Source organism: Triticum aestivum, chromosome 2A (genome assembly GCF_018294505.1).
Source record: "Triticum aestivum cultivar Chinese Spring chromosome 2A, IWGSC CS RefSeq v2.1, whole genome shotgun sequence".
Classification (NCBI taxonomy): domain Eukaryota; kingdom Viridiplantae; phylum Streptophyta; class Magnoliopsida; order Poales; family Poaceae; genus Triticum; species Triticum aestivum.
This window is the reverse complement of record NC_057797.1, coordinates 518,485,871-518,503,630: the sequence shown is the minus strand read 5'-3', so window position 1 is coordinate 518,503,630 and position 17,760 is coordinate 518,485,871. Positions and strand designations below refer to the sequence as shown.

The 17,760-nt window shown below is 47.8% G+C and overlaps 2 protein-coding genes across 2 annotated transcripts; both read right to left on the bottom strand.

The window, feature by feature from the left end:
- Positions 1–5,163: 5,163 nt before the first annotated feature.
- LOC123191725 (extensin-1-like) lies at positions 5,164–6,745 on the bottom strand. The gene is made up of 2 exons (XM_044604352.1): positions 6,681–6,745; positions 5,164–6,560 (listed from the first exon to the last, which is right to left on the bottom strand). Exons 1-2 carry the CDS (start codon positions 6,743–6,745, stop codon positions 5,471–5,473), a joined length of 1,155 nt encoding a protein of 384 aa, XP_044460287.1. The 3' UTR covers positions 5,164–5,470.
- Positions 6,746–15,198: 8,453 nt separating this feature from the next.
- On the bottom strand, positions 15,199–16,453 carry LOC123189186 (extensin). Its single transcript, XM_044601533.1, has 2 exons — positions 15,575–16,453; positions 15,199–15,482 (listed from the first exon to the last, which is right to left on the bottom strand). The coding sequence occupies exon 1, from the start codon at positions 16,372–16,374 to the stop codon at positions 15,607–15,609; it is 768 nt and encodes a 255-aa protein (XP_044457468.1). The 5' UTR covers positions 16,375–16,453; the 3' UTR covers positions 15,199–15,482; positions 15,575–15,606.
- Positions 16,454–17,760: the final 1,307 nt, after the last annotated feature.

Genomic DNA, 17,760 nt, shown 5'->3' with positions numbered 1-17,760 from the left:
GGTGTTCGCAAAGTAATCGGCATAAAGGAGGGCGTGACCTCTCTCCCTGTTGCGGTTCAGGTTGGGAGCACGGCCAGGGAGTGACCCCCTGTATCGAGGAAACTGCCGTTCAATGTGGTCGGGAATGACCAGTGTAGCCACCACAAGATCTTCATCATCCGACGACGAATCGTCCGATGAATAAATGAAGTGGTGGAAGAAAAATTCATCTCCACGGTCCATACCTTTGTGGGCAAAGTATTGAACACCTTGCGGTCGTGGTGGCAAAGAGGTCGCGGTGATCACCTCGATGCAGCAGGGGTGGTTGGCGGCCGACTACTGGCCGCTCTGGAGCACTCGTCGGAAGCTGCGGTGGCCGCTGTGGTACGTCGCCGACGGTCGTATCCCCTCTGTCACCGGCTACGATGGCGACGGCCAAATCTCCTCCAATCAACGACCAAAACTACAGCGAAAGCGTGGGCGTGGTGGCGGCCATGTCGAGATGTGGTTTGGTATGGACGGCCAGGGGGTGTGCAGTGAGGAGGCGGCTGGAGAATAGTGGTGGCGCCGGCGGTGGGGTGGGGCGGGAAGAGGGGGTGGAGGCGTTGGAAGCGAAGGGACTGCTAGTGTCCCCGACAGGCGGGTCACGGGGGGGACAAGGGCGTGCGTCGACCCCGTCTACGGGATGTCTGTTTCACCCCAAACTCGGCGCAAGTTTGGGTCAGGGATGGGTCGAAAATGGACGAGATCCAGACATTTGTTCGTTTGGGGTCACCCGTTGGGCCGCGCTATTCGTCCGTTCTACCCAAAACGGACGCATCCGGACATGATAGGGTCGCAGTGGAGTTGGCCTAAAGACATGCAAACTAAAAGAAATCTACATACTATGTCGATCATCTAGCTACTCGTCGTCGAAGATGTCTATGATCTCCGTGCCCGGCTCTGGCAGCATGGGCGGCAGCTGTAGCTCCGGCTGCTCCGCTCCAGCCTCCTCCGTCTCTATCTCTGCGTCGAGTTCGGCGAATAGCGCTTCAGACTCCGCCTGCTCGTGCCCGATTAGTTTCAGTTAGTGTTAGTTAAATAGAACGGAAACCTTGTAACTATACCAAGCCCGATCTTGGTTCCAATAGAAAGGTTATGAATAAAAAAAAGATCTTTATCATGTTTGAGATGCCCGGTTGTAGATGCTCTTAGCCAGTAGTTTTGTACAAATGCATAATACAGAAAAAACATGTCATTCGCACTTATAGGCAACCTACGCTGGAATCATCTCACTGATGGATGTAGGTGTGATGATCTCCGTCAGGAGGTGCAGCACTGCAAAGGAGTCATCTTTCCAGGGAACAATGTTGGGTGCCAATGTGTCAAGTGCAATGGATCGTGCAATATAGACTCCAACATGTGGTCATTAGTTCATCTCTCGGTAGCGTACTAGCTTGCCACCAGCACGGTCCACACGACCTGGTTTCTGGCCGTGGCCTGTGGGTTAGAAAAAGCTCCCCGTTCGGTAATCACGCAACGCACGCTGCTGGTGTGCTTCCTGCCCATGAGGAAAGAAGACTGACGTTCGTCGGCCTCACTGCACGTTTTTTTTCTTGACAACAAAGAACACTTTTTTAAACTCACAATGAAGCAGTGAGGAATCCACCATAGGGGTGAGCTGGGGCAGCCGCCATGGGTCGCCGGCGGGGTGGTGTAGGGTGCCCCCAACCTCGGATCAACAATTCGCCGGGGGAGGGGGGGGACCAAGTTTGATACAATTTTGGTCATGGCATTGGTCAAATCAAACGTGGCGTTCCGAACCCAGCGAACAATTAAGAAAGAGGAAGAAAGGATTGAATGGGCTTAAGTGAGCCTATATAAATGTTGTAGCCCAGCCCAATAGCCAATAGGAGAGCTCCTTCACCGGAGCCGGGAGAAATGGCGGATCCTAATTAATGCATAGGTCGAGGCATAGTCAGATAACGCGTACCCTCCCCCGACCGCACGCACCATATTGGCCCGGCCCAGTTCGATAGTTTCATGTGTTTTCCACCGGTTCTGGAAAGGATGTAGAACAATTTTTTTTCGCTTTTCTGTTGTTTTCTTCAGGTTTTTCTTTTCATATTTTCTTCTTCTTTTCTCCACCTATTTATTTTTATTTTTCTTCTATTTTTAAATTTTTTCAACATTTTTTCAGAATCATGAACTTTTTTTGAATCCGCGAATATATTTTTCAAAATCATGAACATTTTCTGAATTCAAGAATATTTTCTGAACCTATGAATTTTTTGAGTTTGTGAATTCGCCAACATCTTTTGAATACATGGACATTTTTTTTGAATGCACAAACATTTTATGATTTAATAAACATTTTATGAATTCGCGGACATTTTTTAAATTCATGAACATCTTTTGAATACGCGGGCTTTTTTTAAAAATCACAAACATTTTATGCTTTCCCTAATTTTTTAAGGAAGCAAAAAGGGAAAAGAAAAGGAAAAAAGAAAAAAACATGGGCACCTGTGTCTGCAATGGGCCGGACCACAATGCATGACAGTGGGGTGACCGTTTGCACGATATCCCTCGACCTAAGCGATGATTAGGAGCTCCCGGGAGACATACCAGGGGGGTGGCCATGTCGTTAGACACTGCATGTGGCATCTCCTAGTCTCTACGCATGCAGGGGGTAGCGTAGAAACGCACACCCCAGGCCTACCCAAACCTTTGTAGCATAACATAATGGCCGACCCACATACACTTTTTTGTGTGCCTTCCTCCCACGGTTTTGGGAAGGTTCCTTCCCTGAACTGGGTCTTTCCTCTCTGTGTGTGTTTTTTTTCTGGGAATTTGCACGGCAGCGATGAAGGTAGTTTGCAGCAATTTAGGATCGTGGGCGGGGATATGGAAGACTGGGGGGTGGATCTCAGGGGCAATTGCAGCGCAAAACCGGTTGTTCAAGCGTCTGGTTATTTTAGAGATTTGGGTGTGGTGGGTAGACTATCGAAGGCGAAGTTGGTCGAAAGAATGTTACATTCTTTTTAAGTAAGGGAGGAGATGATTTGATATTATACGTCATTTCACGAGGGTTTTGTTTCATATATTTTCCATGTTCTTTAACAGTTGAGTTCCATTACTTTTCGTTGACTAGACTGGCATTTGCAAAAAAAAAGACCTCAAATGTTTAACCTGACTAAGTTCAATTTTTGGATCTGCCACTGCAATGAAGTATCATGGAAATACAAACACAAGTACATAGTCGACCTCTGCATGACTAACATGCACATCCAATATTGACGCATACAAAGGTTCACGCCGGCAATAGCAAAGTCATATAAGATCAAAGTTATGCCTAGACGGATGGAGAAAACAAAGTGATCGAAACAACGGTCGACGAAAACAATGATCGAGTAACATACATGCTCAATGAGCCGAGCTTTGTTTGTGCTTGTCCCAAAATCACTAAGATCGTAAAACAGATGTGGTTTGAAACAAACATATGTTAACCCCAATATTCATCAATAAGGTAAGAGCAACAGAAACGTTCGTTTTGACCTGACATGAATCCTGCCAGGCTGACATAACAAACATTTATTTTTGTGACGGTGGAAAGAAACAATATTACAAGTTTACATCAAACGATACGACTTTAGATTAAATACCCGCTTTATTCAGTAGCTTCCTCTGTTGAACTTATAAAGCAAAATATTACTAGAAGCAAGTGACGCCCTCCGAAACTCGTGAATGGGCTTTTGATCACTTGCGCGTGTATAACGGTCTCGAGCTTACTTCAGTTACATGCTTATCTTGGCCCTTCCACCATAGATCGGGTTATAAAATAAAAGACGTATCATACTTTTGTGTGTATGCTTCACACATGAGAAATGGATTTTAGCTATGTCATGACATGATATTTGTGTCCTGACAGAAATTTAGCACCTGCTATCTTCAGGACAAAGTGAGCACAAGAGTTATCGACGACAAGGGTAGGCGGCTAGTGAGGTTGGACTGAAACTTCTTTCTCCATTAGAGCTTCATGAATCTGATTCATAGAAAACAGGGTAATTATTTGAAAGTACTGTACTAAACCATGCATGCTATATGACAGAAATGACACATTTGCGGGACTGAACGGTACAAAACTAATATTGACAACATTGTGCTAGCGAGAACTGGCTGCAACAGCACGGCGTCGAGGAAATGCATAATACTCCTGATCCCTGCATGGTGGCATGTTGCAGAGTCGCTGCTCTCCTAACCATTGGTGTTGGGAGGCGGCACAACGTTTTGCCCCCTTGAGTTGACGCCAACGAGCGTGATCACGTGATGGGCTGGCCCTGCCCCAAGTGGACGGAGTGGGACGATTGCACATGGTGGCGCCGAGGTGAGGCGGTGAAGGTGGAGCACGATGGGAGGATCTGACACGTCGGTGGTTAAGTGAATGTCGCACGCGGTGGGAGGATTTTGCACGACAACAACGAAGGCAGCTTGCAGCGGTTTAGGATCATGGCAGGGATATGGAAGACTGAGGGGTGGATCTCAGGGCCAATCGTGCGCTTGGGCAATTGTGCACTGGCTGACCATGGTTTTCTTAGATTGTTTTGCGATTGTTCAAGCGTCCGGTTCTTTTAGAGATTTGAGTGTGGTGGGTAGACGATTGAAGAGGAAATTGGACGGTAGAATGTTACGTTTAAGTAAGAGAAGAGATGATTTGATATTGTAGGTCATTCCACGAGGGTTTTGTTTCATATATTTTCTATGTTCTTAGTAATTGAGTTCCATTAGTTGTGGTTGACTAGACTTGCATTTGTGGGGAAAAAGACCACATCCTGGCTAAGTTTAATTCCTGGATCCACCTCTGCAATGAGGTATCATGGAAATACAAACACAGCAAATACATAGTCGATCTCCGCATGACTAAGATGCACATATCAACCTTGACACATGCAAAGGTTCACGCCGGTAAAAGCAAAGTCATGTAGGATCAACATGATATGCCTAGACCGAGGGAGAAGGCAAAGAGATCGAAGCAACGGTCGACTAAAACAATGATCGAGTAGCATACATGCTCAAGGAGCCGAGCTTTGTTTGTGCTTATCCCAAAATCACTAAGATATGGTTTGAAACAAACATATGTTAACCACAATGTCATCAATAAGGTAAGAGCAATAGAAACGTTTGTTTTGACACAAGACCCTGCCAGGCTGACATAACAAACATTTATTTTTGTGACGGTGAAAGGAAACAATATTACAAATTTAGATCAAACGATACGACTGCACATAAAATACCCACTTTATTCAGTAGCTTCCTCTGGGGAACTTAGAAAGCAAAATATTACTAGAAGCAAGTGACGCCCTCCGAAAGTCGTGAATGGGCTTTTGATCACTTGCGGTCTTGAGCTTACTTCAGTTACATGCTTATCTTGGCCCTTCCACCATAGATACCACGGAGGCGACACTCTGTTTGGAACGTGACGAACACCGTGATACCGAGGCTTACCAAGCTTGGCTTAGTTGGTATATGGTGCATCCGCACCGTAGTAAGATGGCGATGGTGCCGCCGCCGAGTACCCGGATCGTGCTGGTGGCGGGAATTTCCCATGGCGGCGTGGCGGTGGCGGCGGTGCTTTACCATGATGAGCCAGGGGTGGCGTTGGGTGCTTATGCCCCGGAGGTGTCGGAACATGCGGCGGATAATGGGATGGAGGCGGAGGTGGCAAGTGGTGTGCCGGGGGCGACGGCGAATGGTGAGCAGGTGGTGGCGGCGAGTGTTGAGCCGGAGGTGGCAAGTGGTGTGCCGGGGGCGACGGCGAATGGTGAGCAGGTGGTGGCGGCGATTGTTGAGCCGGAGGCGGCGGCGAATGGTTCGCAGGGGGTGGCAAGTGGTGAGCCGGGGGAGGTGGTGAATGGTGAGCAGGGGGTGGCGAGTGGTGTGCCGGGGGCGGCGGCGAAAGGTGAGCAGGGGGTGGCAAGTGGTGTGCCGGGGGCGGCGGTGAAGGGTGAGCAGGGGGTGGCGAGTGGTGTGCCGGGGGCGGCGGCGAAGTGTGGGCAGGCGGCGACAAATGGTGAGCAGGCGGCGGTGGTGACTGATAAGCAGGTGGCGGCAAATGAGGCGGCGGTGCATTGTGAGCGGGAGGTGGAGCTTCGTGGTGCTGTTGGTGGTGCCCGAGGTGACCATGGTGCTTGTGCTCAGTTGCATTGCCGTGGCCGAGGTGGCCATGGTGCTTGTGCTCGGATGCATTGTTGTGGTATGGCGCCGGTGCCACCACGGGCGAGCTATCATGGTGGTGATGCTTCCCGTGCTCAGATGCGTTGCGGAATGCCGGTGGCTCGGCCGGCGGCTTGGCATGGTGGTGATCCTTCCCAAGTACAGGTGCATGGTGCGCCGTCGTTGGTGCCTCGGCATAGGCAGCCGGGGCCAGCAGGAAGGCGCCGTAAGGCGGGGATGCACCATCAGCGTAGGGAGCCGGAGCCGGAGCTGCGACCGGCGAGGAGGCAGTGGCGCTGCAGTAGGGCAGGAGCGTCGCTGCAAGAGCGAGGAGAAGGGCGACGCCATCTTGATCTACGTACTCGTCGCTGCTTGGTTTGCCTCCGTTGCTCCTCCATTTGGCGCCTTATATAGCGGAGATTTGAAACGGAAGTCTGCCTTGTTTGCTCGTTGTCCACCTCTGACCAAACCCACTATCTTGGTGCTTGGACTTCGGACAAACTAGAAAGGACCATCCGTAGAATTGGGAGCGGCGGAGCGCCGACTGGGCCGTGTTGCATGGGGCTCCAATTTCCATGCTGTAGAATACTTCAGAAATTTCCCGCTTAATTGCGTATAGGAGAGGCTAGAAAAAATTGCGTATAAGAAATTGCTCAAAAATTGCAAATGCTCCGTAGCAAGCTTTTAAGGGCATCTCTAGCAGATCCCCAAAAGCTATGTATGAGGAAAAAATTCCGGTTTGGCGACTGAAACCTTGAACTTCGCTCGGTTTGAGATTGCTCGAATTTTAATATAAGTTGAGCTGAGTCTAATCCAACTTGACTCGTTTGCAGCCTTTAACTACATCGAAGGAAGAAAAAAAGGAGGAAGAAGGGACAATAAAATGAAGAGAGGCTTCCATGTGGAATCAGGTGTGTTTGGGGATTAAGCTTTGGGGGTCTGCTAGATGAAAACAGGTTTAACCCCGCTAAAATATAGTTGTTTTATAGAAGATATGATTTGAGATTACAAGATGAGGGATCTGCTAGAGATGCCCTTGATGGCTTAGTGAGACCAAATTTGGCCATGATACTCCAGATGGTACTCTATTCAAATATGTGCCGAACTAATTAGAATATCATCCCTATAACTATTACCGGAAGATATCCCACACGTTGACATGGAACATGTAAGTGCATCTAGTGTCATCCCTTGTTGGTTTTGGAGTATTGACGACAAAATTGGTTGAGGGACTAATGTGTTTTTGAGATTCACAGGAGAACACAAGTAGAAGTCCCTATAGATTTGGTTTACTCATCAAAGATGACCCTAAAAATGTATGAAGACACTGAAGATAATGGTGGTTCGTGGAGACATTCATGTTGATGACAAATGGAACACGAAGACTTCCGCTTGAAGACAATGGAGCGCGAAGACATAGTCTTTTGGTAGTTTCATTTTCTTTTTTCTTGAGTTATAGTAACCGCCACATTGCTAAGTAGGGTCGAGGTAAACAAAGTCAGAAAACTGACATGATGCTCAGCCTAAAATCACATGTCTTCCAATGAAGACAATGAGAGGAAATCTCTTTCTGAGTTGGGTGAGTTAGCTTTACTTCGAGCTCAAGTAAAGTTGCCGTGTGTGATTGAAATCCAACCGTTGGACACATGTCGATTGCCAAATGACCCAAGGCCATTTCAAACATATCATGTCGGGTTGCCTCCTGGCTATAAATAGCCCACCTCCTCCACCATAAGTTGGTGGCTGCTTCGAGTTACTGCACGACTATTATCCTTTGAGAGCAACCCACCTTTGAAGCCTTTGAGAGAGAATCTTTGTGAGGACAAACCCAAAACACACAGAACTCAAAAGTGAGTGAGCATCACTGAAGCCTTTCTGTTCCGTGTGAATCAAAGACTTGTTACACTTGAAGACTGTGATCTTGCAACAGGCCAGGCGTCACGTTCTAAGCATCCAAAAGTCATTGTGGATTGCCGGTGAACGAAGTCTGTGAAGGTTTGAAAGTCTACCTTGAAGACTTACCCGAGTGATTGGGCGAGATTTGCGGGTCCTACCTCAAGGGGAATAAGGTGAATACTAGGTCTTCTGAGTTCAATCTCAGCCTCCCTAACCAGACGTACAACCATCACAGCAGTTGGAACTGGTCAAACAAATCACGTGTCTTCTTCGAGCAACTGGTTTCTATCACTTCACTCCTTTACTTACTGTTTAGTTTTGTGAAGCCTTTGCTTGCTCGTTCTATCCGAAGACATTGCGTGAAGACATTCCCTCTGTTTACATCGTTGTCTTCACACTATCTTCATTAACTTCTCTATTCTACCTAACTGTTGTTTGTCTTCGCATTTCACCTCAATTGTTGTAGACATGTCAGCATGTCTAGTGTAGTTTATCTTCCACTGTATCATGTTTAGTTGCTATTTTAGTTTCACGTCTTCAAAGACATTGCTTGTTTCGAAGACTTTCATAAAAATTCCCTATTCACCTCCCCTCTAGTCAATAACTAGCACTTTCAAAACATATAAAGAATAGTATACTAATGATGTGGATAATTACGAGGATTAATTATAATGAGATAGCCTCCAATGACATAGTAGATATCCATGATTTATTGATGTAGAAGGCTTGCATGCATTAAAAATTAGGCTCTGGATTGCAACCACTTAAGAATAGAGGAGAAGTGAACTGTCATGCCTACTTGCAACACATGTTTACCTCAAATAAGAGCTCCCAACCTCGCATTGGAATCTCGATTAGTTCCTATAAATCTTTCTTTTTGATACAACACTCAAATGTGTGTTTTCTTTTCTTTTCTTTCTTTTTAAAAGTGGCAAAAGGTTTGCCAGATTCATTAATTAAGAAGAGTGCGTTACAGAACGATTATGTGAGTGCGAAAAAAGAAGGAAAGTGCCTACTCTTCTGGCATGACAATACCCAAATGCTTAGCCCCGACCGCAACCCACAAGGCGGCCTCATGACAGATGCATCGGATGAAGATCGGTGGAGGGGTCTGCTTGTGGTTACAAACACGCGAGTTACGCTTGTTCCAAATCTCTCCACGTGACCAACATGGCAACGGGAGCCATCGCCTTGTGCCTAGAAATGTCATGGTGTATGATAGAGTCCCACAAGGACTTGACGTCGACGAATGCATTCCAGGAGGCGATGTCAAGCATATGAATGCCAAACCAATCCTTCACCATGTTCCAAATGTGTATGGATAAGCATCATTGAAAGATCATGTGTGTCCCCGTCTCTGGGACGCAGTTGCAAAGAGGGCATTGGTCGCAGTTGGGCCACCCGCATTTGGCTGGGTGATGCACCATCAAAGCTCTATTTTGATTACTGAGGCAAGCAAAGATATTGCATTTGGGGCGGAGGGGGAGGGTTAATTTCCAAATGTTGTGCTTCATGTTGGATGGAATTATCGTGAGGAATGGGGCATTGTATGCTGAGGTCACGGAGTAGTTCCGAGAGGGGGCACCTTCCAAGAGATGGAGTCAAACTACTTATTAGAAAGGTGAACATTAGACGTGTAGCTCGACAAGAAGGCGAACTTCTATAATTGTTGCATGGAGAGGCCATTGAATGTGTCGACTTGATCCACCCACCTATTATTAGGTAGGGTCTCATGAACATTCAAAAACTTCCTTTTAAAGACGGCAAAAATGGTGGGAGCCATATCTTTTGGTCGTAGGCCATCCACCCAAGAGGAGTTCCAAAAAGAAAAATCATTTTGACCATTTTCAGCGGTAACGATTACCTCTGCCTGGAAGGGGGGCCATTTCAAGATGGAACATAGGTAGTGGGCAAGATTATCGGTAAAAAAAAATCAGTGTTTCATTACTTTGATGTGGCTTTGGTGTTGAATATGTGTTTTGTCATCATTGTGTCAAGTAGTAATGTCGTTTTTTTAAAAGCATCGTCAATGCATTTTGGCGATATGTCCAAAACACCTCTTAGCTGGTGAATAAAATTCATTGTTAACTAATTCGTTTGGTGCGTTAGTTATTTCGGCTTGCTCTTTGCAAGTGTCCACATAAATATTATTACTTCCCCGTTCACTATTATAATATGTTTTAACTTTTTGTGATTCGCATGTATAGACGCATTTTAGTTTATTTATTCACTCATTTCAGTCCGTATATAGTCTATATTGAAATATCCAAAACATTTTATATTTTATAACAGATGGAGTAATATGTAAAATGGTTTTTCTCTGAAGGAATGGGCACTCATTCTTTTCTTTTCTTTTCTTGCATTTTTTAGATATTTTTTTCTTTTTTTGCATCCGCAAAAAAGAAGAAAAAAAAACATTCCTGCCTTTTTAGTGGGCTTGGACCTTAAAAGACTTGTTTGTCTTCGCGGCAGCTGTGGGTTGGTGTGCTTGGACCAAACTACGCAGTGTGGGCTTTGACATCGTAGCTCTCTTTTGGACGGAAGAATTCTCCGGTTGCGGGACAGCGGGAGGGCTTTTGTCGGTAGTCTGGGCGAAACCAATCCACGCAAAAGACGTCCGGTGGGCAGACAAGAATTTTCGTTTGACTCATGATATTATGCCCCTTTGGAAGATGGTGATCACAGAGGTTTGAGTAACAGTAGTTCATTTTGTTACTGGCTGTTGCTCAGCCTTGCTTCACTTACATAGGCTTATGAAAGCTACATTTGCTACTAAATTTTGGCATATGCGGCGATTTTGTGAATTTGTTATTTTCCATGAGGTGGCTCATTCTTCTCAAGTTTACAATGGCATTTGGCGAATCTAATTACTGTGAAGTTGGCTGAAAAAAGCTGCTAGGTACCTCATTTGTTGGACGAAGCGCACTGTCAATTCTGATTTGATCCAAATTATTAGGAGGAAACATTAGAACCGTAATTTAAAGCCTTCCAAATCCACCAAGGCCAGTTTTCTTACGAGTCAAATTTTCTACCTGCTCCTGCAACGCTGTCCATGTCGAAAAAGCATATTGTCCGTTGTACTAAATGGCTATGCTTCAAGGCATGTGATGTGCAGTAGATGTCTGGTTAAGATTAGGCGGAACCGGACGAACCCAACCCCTCATGAAAACGGCATCGTCTGCTGGCACGGTCAACCGAAAAAGATAAGCTCGGTGATGGTTAGGTAGATCTAGGCATTCCCACGACGGTGAGATCTGCACCTATTTTCTTTGTAAGCCTTGCATGAGGGCGTGTCTTAGCTAGACTGACACCGATCCACCCACCCTAGTGTCTTCTTAGCCAGTTGTGTGTACATACAGGCACGGTCACACGGCCGGGGTAAAGCGAAAGATGTTTCTTTCTTTCCGTGTGCACGATGGACGCATCACGCGTTATTAAGCTTTCGGAACCGAACGATTAGGCAAATCGCACCGCCGGAATCAGTTGGCTCGTGGATGCATGTGTGCTTGCAGACTGATCTCTGTCAAAGTGCAGAATGAGAGCAGATGGGCGCCATCTTTCTTTCCAGGGAACAATGTTGCGTGCCCATCAGTGCATGTGCATCTGTGCAACAAGCAAGCAATAGATCGAGGCGAGCGAACCACGTTGGGCCGTTCGTCGGTACGGTACGGTACTCATCGGCGGCACCGCACACGCCCATCCAGTGCGCGAACATGGTCGTAGATTCGTAGCCATGTCGGCAGCCGGGACCATCCATGATCGGAGCCGCGCTCAAAGGATGGATCGTGGAAGGAACTAGACGCAGATGAGCAGGGAAACGAGCGATCGGTCTGGAATAGAAAACGTTGCAAATAGTGTACTCCATGCTGTGGACTGTGGTCGCCGGAAGTCTCGTCGCAGCTTCGCCCATTTTGCGGCCCATTTGCAGCGTGGATCCAAGGGAGGGCACAGTCCCTCCGAACTCTCTCTACGTACTAATTGGTTGTCGCCATTCTTTTTCTTTCCTTTTCTTTTTCTTTTGGAGGAACTTGTTTCATTCTCCGCATCGCACTCCCAAAACCATAATCAATTGCTCCTGTCCTGCGTCCTCTGCATGTGCCCCTCTCGCCCTGGTTTTCTTCTTGTTGCTTTGCGCCTTGCTTGCAGTTGCCGGGTTCAATTCAACACACGCCGCCCGTGCTGTCGGCGTAAATGCGATGCATGGCCTTGCCTGACGGTCAAAGCCCGGGGCCCTACTGGCCTACTGCTGCTCGTCAGCGGCGGGCGCAGTGGCCGGCGACGTGAATCCGGTGACTCAATTGATGATGCCCCTTGGCTCGGTTCATGCACTTCAATTTGTTCCAGCTTTTTGCTCATACTCCTACAGCAGGGAGTAGGCTCCTAGATGTAACTGCTCCCATGACTGGAATGAATGTTGCTGCACGGCAGGCTGCTGCTCCTTCCGAGTTTCCCCGGACGAAGGATCGAGCTACTACTATACTTCATACTGTAATAATCCATGTGGTGTCGTGGGTGATTTGTAACAAACTCTATTCTCTCTTATTTAATGGATGAGGCAAAGCTTTTGCCTCCGTTTCAAAAAAAAAACTATACTTCATACTTGTACCGTACCAGTATTTTGTACGTATAATACTAAGATGCAGTAGCTCGATCTGCAGCAATCAGTGTGGCAAGCAAGTTCCACAGCCTCGCTTGGCAGAAGCTCGTATGGACCCGGTTCCGATCCCTACTTCTTGAGCCATCCAGCATTTGTTTTCTACGGTAGCTTTTCTGGATCCTTCTGGTTCCGTCATGCGGGTCAGCGGGTGAACAGCAATGTCCTCGGCCAGCTGCTCTTCACAGGAAACCGTGTCGCCTCAAAACCCTAATGGGGGTGGCTCTACTCTGGACCAGTTTCTTTCCCCTTTTACTTGCTACTCCTACACAGGTAAGGTAAGTAGGTACATTGCCCGCTGCTTGCAGCTGGAAGTTCAGGTTCGTAACAGTACATCAAATTTCCCAAAAGGCTCCGTCCTTTATATCTCACCTCTCAGGAAATCATACTATGCCTGATAACATTGCAAGCGCCATTCTTTCCTTTGTTTATCCTGCTCTCGTCTGTAGATACTAGATACTAGGGATTAGGGACTGTTTTTCTTATGCTAGAGTGCTAGTACATATATAGGCCTAAATCCTGATTATCAAACCATGCATTTGGTAATTGGTAGTATCAAGTCAATGCTTGAGCAAAACAACGTACTAACGTCCAGCAGGAACCTACCAAATCCATGCTAGTGCCCTCCTACGTCTTTTCTCATGTTCGCCCGCTCGCACATGCTCCTTAAATCTCCTTGGTAGTTGAACAATGGTTACATTAGAGCCGTGCTAGTACTGATAATCACATCCTCTAGCCTTCTATCTTTGCCATCTTGTCAACTTCTTTCCTTGTTTCGGGAAGGTGAGGAATTTCTCGCGAGCGAAAAACGAACGACATTGCAAAACCGCTTTCCTTGTGAAGTTGTGAGCAGCATCATTTCCGTGAAAATAATTTGCCTTTCTTGGTTCCCGCGCTTGCTTTTCTCCTCCAGCTTTTATCTTGCATGTTTTGTGCCTTTTCGTGTATGGTGGCCTCAAGTAAAATCCACGGATCTCTGACACCAATCGACATACCCATGTGGCCAAGAAAACCCATGAAGTACGTGTGAACAGGCAGACATGAAAAATGGAGCACTTCGTTTTGTCCATACTGTTCCTATTTGAAAAACTGTGACATTGATCCTAGGATTAGAATTTATACTTCAAACTCAATGAGAAGTCTCCAGTGCAAAATAATTAAATGGAACAAACTTCTACTCCGTATATTCTCACTTAGTAGTATGTACCACAATGACTATAAGCATTTGTTAGAAAAACAGTCTGCTTTCCATCAAAAGGAAAACAGTCTGCCATACCAAAAGATCAAGGTTTTCAAATCTGTGTGATAGATTACCATATTTAGCTGAACTGAAATTAAAATTGGTAGTATAAGCACAGCATGTCAAGTTAATTTATTGTGCCAACTGTTCTTCTTGTCTTCTTTCACCAGGCTCGGTCAGACCTGTTGGCACCATGCATGCTACCCCAGCAGCGCAGGTTTCACACTGACCTACTCCATTGTACCTCAAAATAGATAACCCAACTTTATACAGTACTCCTATTTGGGTCATCTATTTTAAAATGAAAGGAGTATAAAGTTCCAATTTTGTATAATACCAAGTTGGGTCATCTATTTTAAAATGAAAGGAGTACTGAGTTCGTAAAAATGAAGTTAAAAACAGATCACGCGCCCCGCATTCAGGTGGAGTACTAGGGTTCGGTTCTCTTCCGCTCATCACTTCTGTGACACCTTCCATTTATAACGTAAAATTGTTTCGGACGCTAAGATTTTTATGACCAGCCTTAGAGGATGCTTGGATCCAAGAGACTAAAAATAGTCTCTTTTAGAGGCTAAAGTTCCAAGCACCCTTGACTAAAGAGAGGCTAGGACTAGTTTTGAGATTAAAAAATTTTAATCATAGGAAATCTACTAAAATATGTATTAGACCTCTCTCTCATCATTTAATGTCTCTCCTTTAACACATGCGAGTTCTGAATTGAAGGTTTTGGAGGATAATAAATGCTCAATAACTTGATTTTAGTCTCTTTAGTATTTGGATTTAAATATGGATGAGGCTAACAAGTTTTAGAGGGTGTTTGGATACGTTTTAGTCCCACTACTTTTAGTCATGGGACTAAAAGTAGTATCCAAGCACCCTCTTAGTTAAATGAAACCACTAGAGTTAGACATGCATGCACCCGATAAATGTCATTCCTCGGGGCGTGTGCGCCTGTGCCTTTGCCAGTGCCTATGGTCGCGGGGATGCACCTAGACGGCAGAGACCTACTATACTGTTCTTTATTAAGCGTCGCATGGGCATATGCTGCAGAACACTAGTGTGAGATACTGTAGCTCACTGCGCCGCAGGACTTGCAGGCATGCATGCTGCGCCTGTGCGAGCAGAGCGTGATACTCAACGTCACATATTTTATGTGTAAACTCACTGGCATGCAAACATCGCATCTCGTCACCCATAGGCCAAGAAGATAGAAGAACAGCAAAACAGAGACGCGATCACGTTACATGCAACGGGAAACAACACCTTTTACTTCCATTTCCGTGGTGATTAATGGTTTTACAGTGACACTGGCAACATTGCGACACTAGCAACACAGACGCTAACACTGGACGAACACAAATGATAAGCTGGTAAGATAACTAATGGGAGCCATCTGCATTATTCCATCTCCTCAGAGATCGGCCCTAGTAGCTCGGCAGCAACTCACACACCGCAGGAGGATCAACGACGCCGTACGTACGTGGCTCTTCTTGGCCTGCTCGCACAACTCTTCTCGACCGCATCCTGCAAACACAAATGTTTACTTGGTTAGTTGGTGCTCTTCGGACAAATGGTGTGTGCATGCAAGAATGTAGACTGGTGTGGTTTGCACGTACCTAGGCTCCCAGCTTGACAGTGGTGGATCTTCTTAGTGGTGGTACGGCGGAGGCGGGGGGCTCGGGGTGGGAGGCTTGTACGCCGGAGGAGTAGGCGTCGGGGGCTTGTAGGGCGGTGGAGTCGGCTTCGGCGCCGGCGGAGTTGGCGACGGCGGCGGTGAGGGCTTGGGGACAGGCTTGTACGCCGGAGGTGAGACCTTGGGGGCGGGCTTGTACGCCGGCGGTGAGACCTTGGGGGCTGGCTTGTACGCCGGCGGTGAGACCTTGGGGGCGGGCTTGTACGCCGGTGGTGAGACCTTGGGGGCTGGCTTGTACGCCGGCGGTGAGACCTTGGGGGCTGGCTTGTACGCCGGCGGCGAGGGCTTAGGCTGGGTTGGTGTTTTGTACATGGGAGGTGCAGGCTTGTGCGCCGGCGGTGAGGGCCTAGGCTGGGTTGGTGGTTTGTACGTGGGAGGTGCAGGCTTGGGCGTAGGGTGGTAGGCCGGAGGCGAGGGAGATGGCTTCGGCGGCTTCGGGATCGGGGCGTAGGTGGGTGGTGTGGGTTTAGGGGCGGGAGGGATAGGTTTAGGCGTCGGGGGGCCGTGGGTGGGTGGCGCCGGAGCGTGGGAAGCGGCCGGTGGCTTGGCGTGGTGGTGGTGGTGAGGGGGCTTGTGCCCCTTGGGTGGCTTCTCGTGCTTGGGGGGTGGGGCGACCGGCGTCGGGGAAGGGGGGTGCCCGCCGCCGTAGCCGCTGCCCGCCTGGGCCTCGAGGACCAGGCTCACGGCCAGGAGGGCCACCAGGAGAGCGGCTTTGCCACCCATTCTCGCTCACTCTACTCTCACTACACTCCCTGCTGCTGGCTCTCTTGGCTGAGTGTGTGTGGTTCTGAGAAGAATGGTGCTCCATACCGCTGCTTATATAGACGATGGGGTCTTGGACGCTTGTGGCCGCATGTGATGGAGCGGCTCGGTGGCCAGAGGATAGGCATGCGCGGGAGGTTTCCCGGTTGGTCGCTCCGGGGTTCTACTGCTTCAGCGAGGGCGGGTTTGGTTGCGTGCATATGGCCTAGCCTGATTCGTGCGGGAAAGATTGAATCCGTTTGGTTGCATGCGTTCATTGTGCGGCTCGTATCGCATGAGACTTAAAGCACGTCTATGCCAGGCCCAAAGAAAACGTCCGAATCGGCAGTAGCTCGCGAGCCTGGCTCGGGCGAGGCAGGGAAGGGCGACGCGCTTCTTCCCTCGTGCGAGCAGGGAGATGGCGCGAGCTCGCCCGCATCGCCGAAAAATCGGCGGAAGGATTTTGGCTCACCTCCGGCCAAGTCCACCCCTATTTAGGTCCTCCCTCACCGCCCAACTCCCGCCACCATTCTCCCTCTGTTCGAGCTTTTTCGTGGACGCGCATCGTCATCGACGAGTAGGTAAGCGGCGCATCTTCATCGGCCGGCGGTCCACGGCGTCGGTGCTCCTTCATCGGCCGACGTTGATCTTTCACGACTGTCCCCCCTCGTCCTTGAGCTGCAGCCATGGCCTTTGTGAGTTCAATCCCCCTTTCTCTCTGTTTCTTCTACCTAGATCTGAGCTGCAACTAGGGTTTGATCTAGATGCATGGTTGATTAGTGGTCTGATCTGTGAGCTGATATGGTTGATTGCTATGTTGCGGTTGCAATTTGTGGTAGGGCTATATGTTCAAGCATGTGGTAGGCTAGATTAGTAGTAGAGTTTGAAGTTCAACCTTGTGCTTGTGTTGATTCGTGCTTAGATCTGTGATTTGTAGCTATTGGTGGTCCATTTGTAGCATGTTGTTTGTTGTAGATGTATGTTCCTGCTCATAGATTGTCCGGTATGCTTAGTATGATAGCGATGAAGCATGTGCTTGCTATGATAGTGATGAACCATGTACATATATGCTCCTGCTTTCATGGGTTGTCCGGTACGTTGTGTGCTATGCTTACTGTCAATGCGTGCTACGATTGTAGGACATGACCACGCAGACGCAAGATCTTAGTCAGGCCCTTGTCATGTCCGACAGCCAGTTTTCTCCATCGTTTGTCGAGGACTCGCAGCCTATGTCCGAGATGACACATGATTCAAAGGTGTTCGCGTCTGATTCCCTCTATCTGCTAGTAGTGCTCGTTGAGCCAACTCCTGCTGCTGCTGCTGCACTCAAGGTAGCAGCAGCAAAGGTAAAGAAGGATGGTAGGTCGA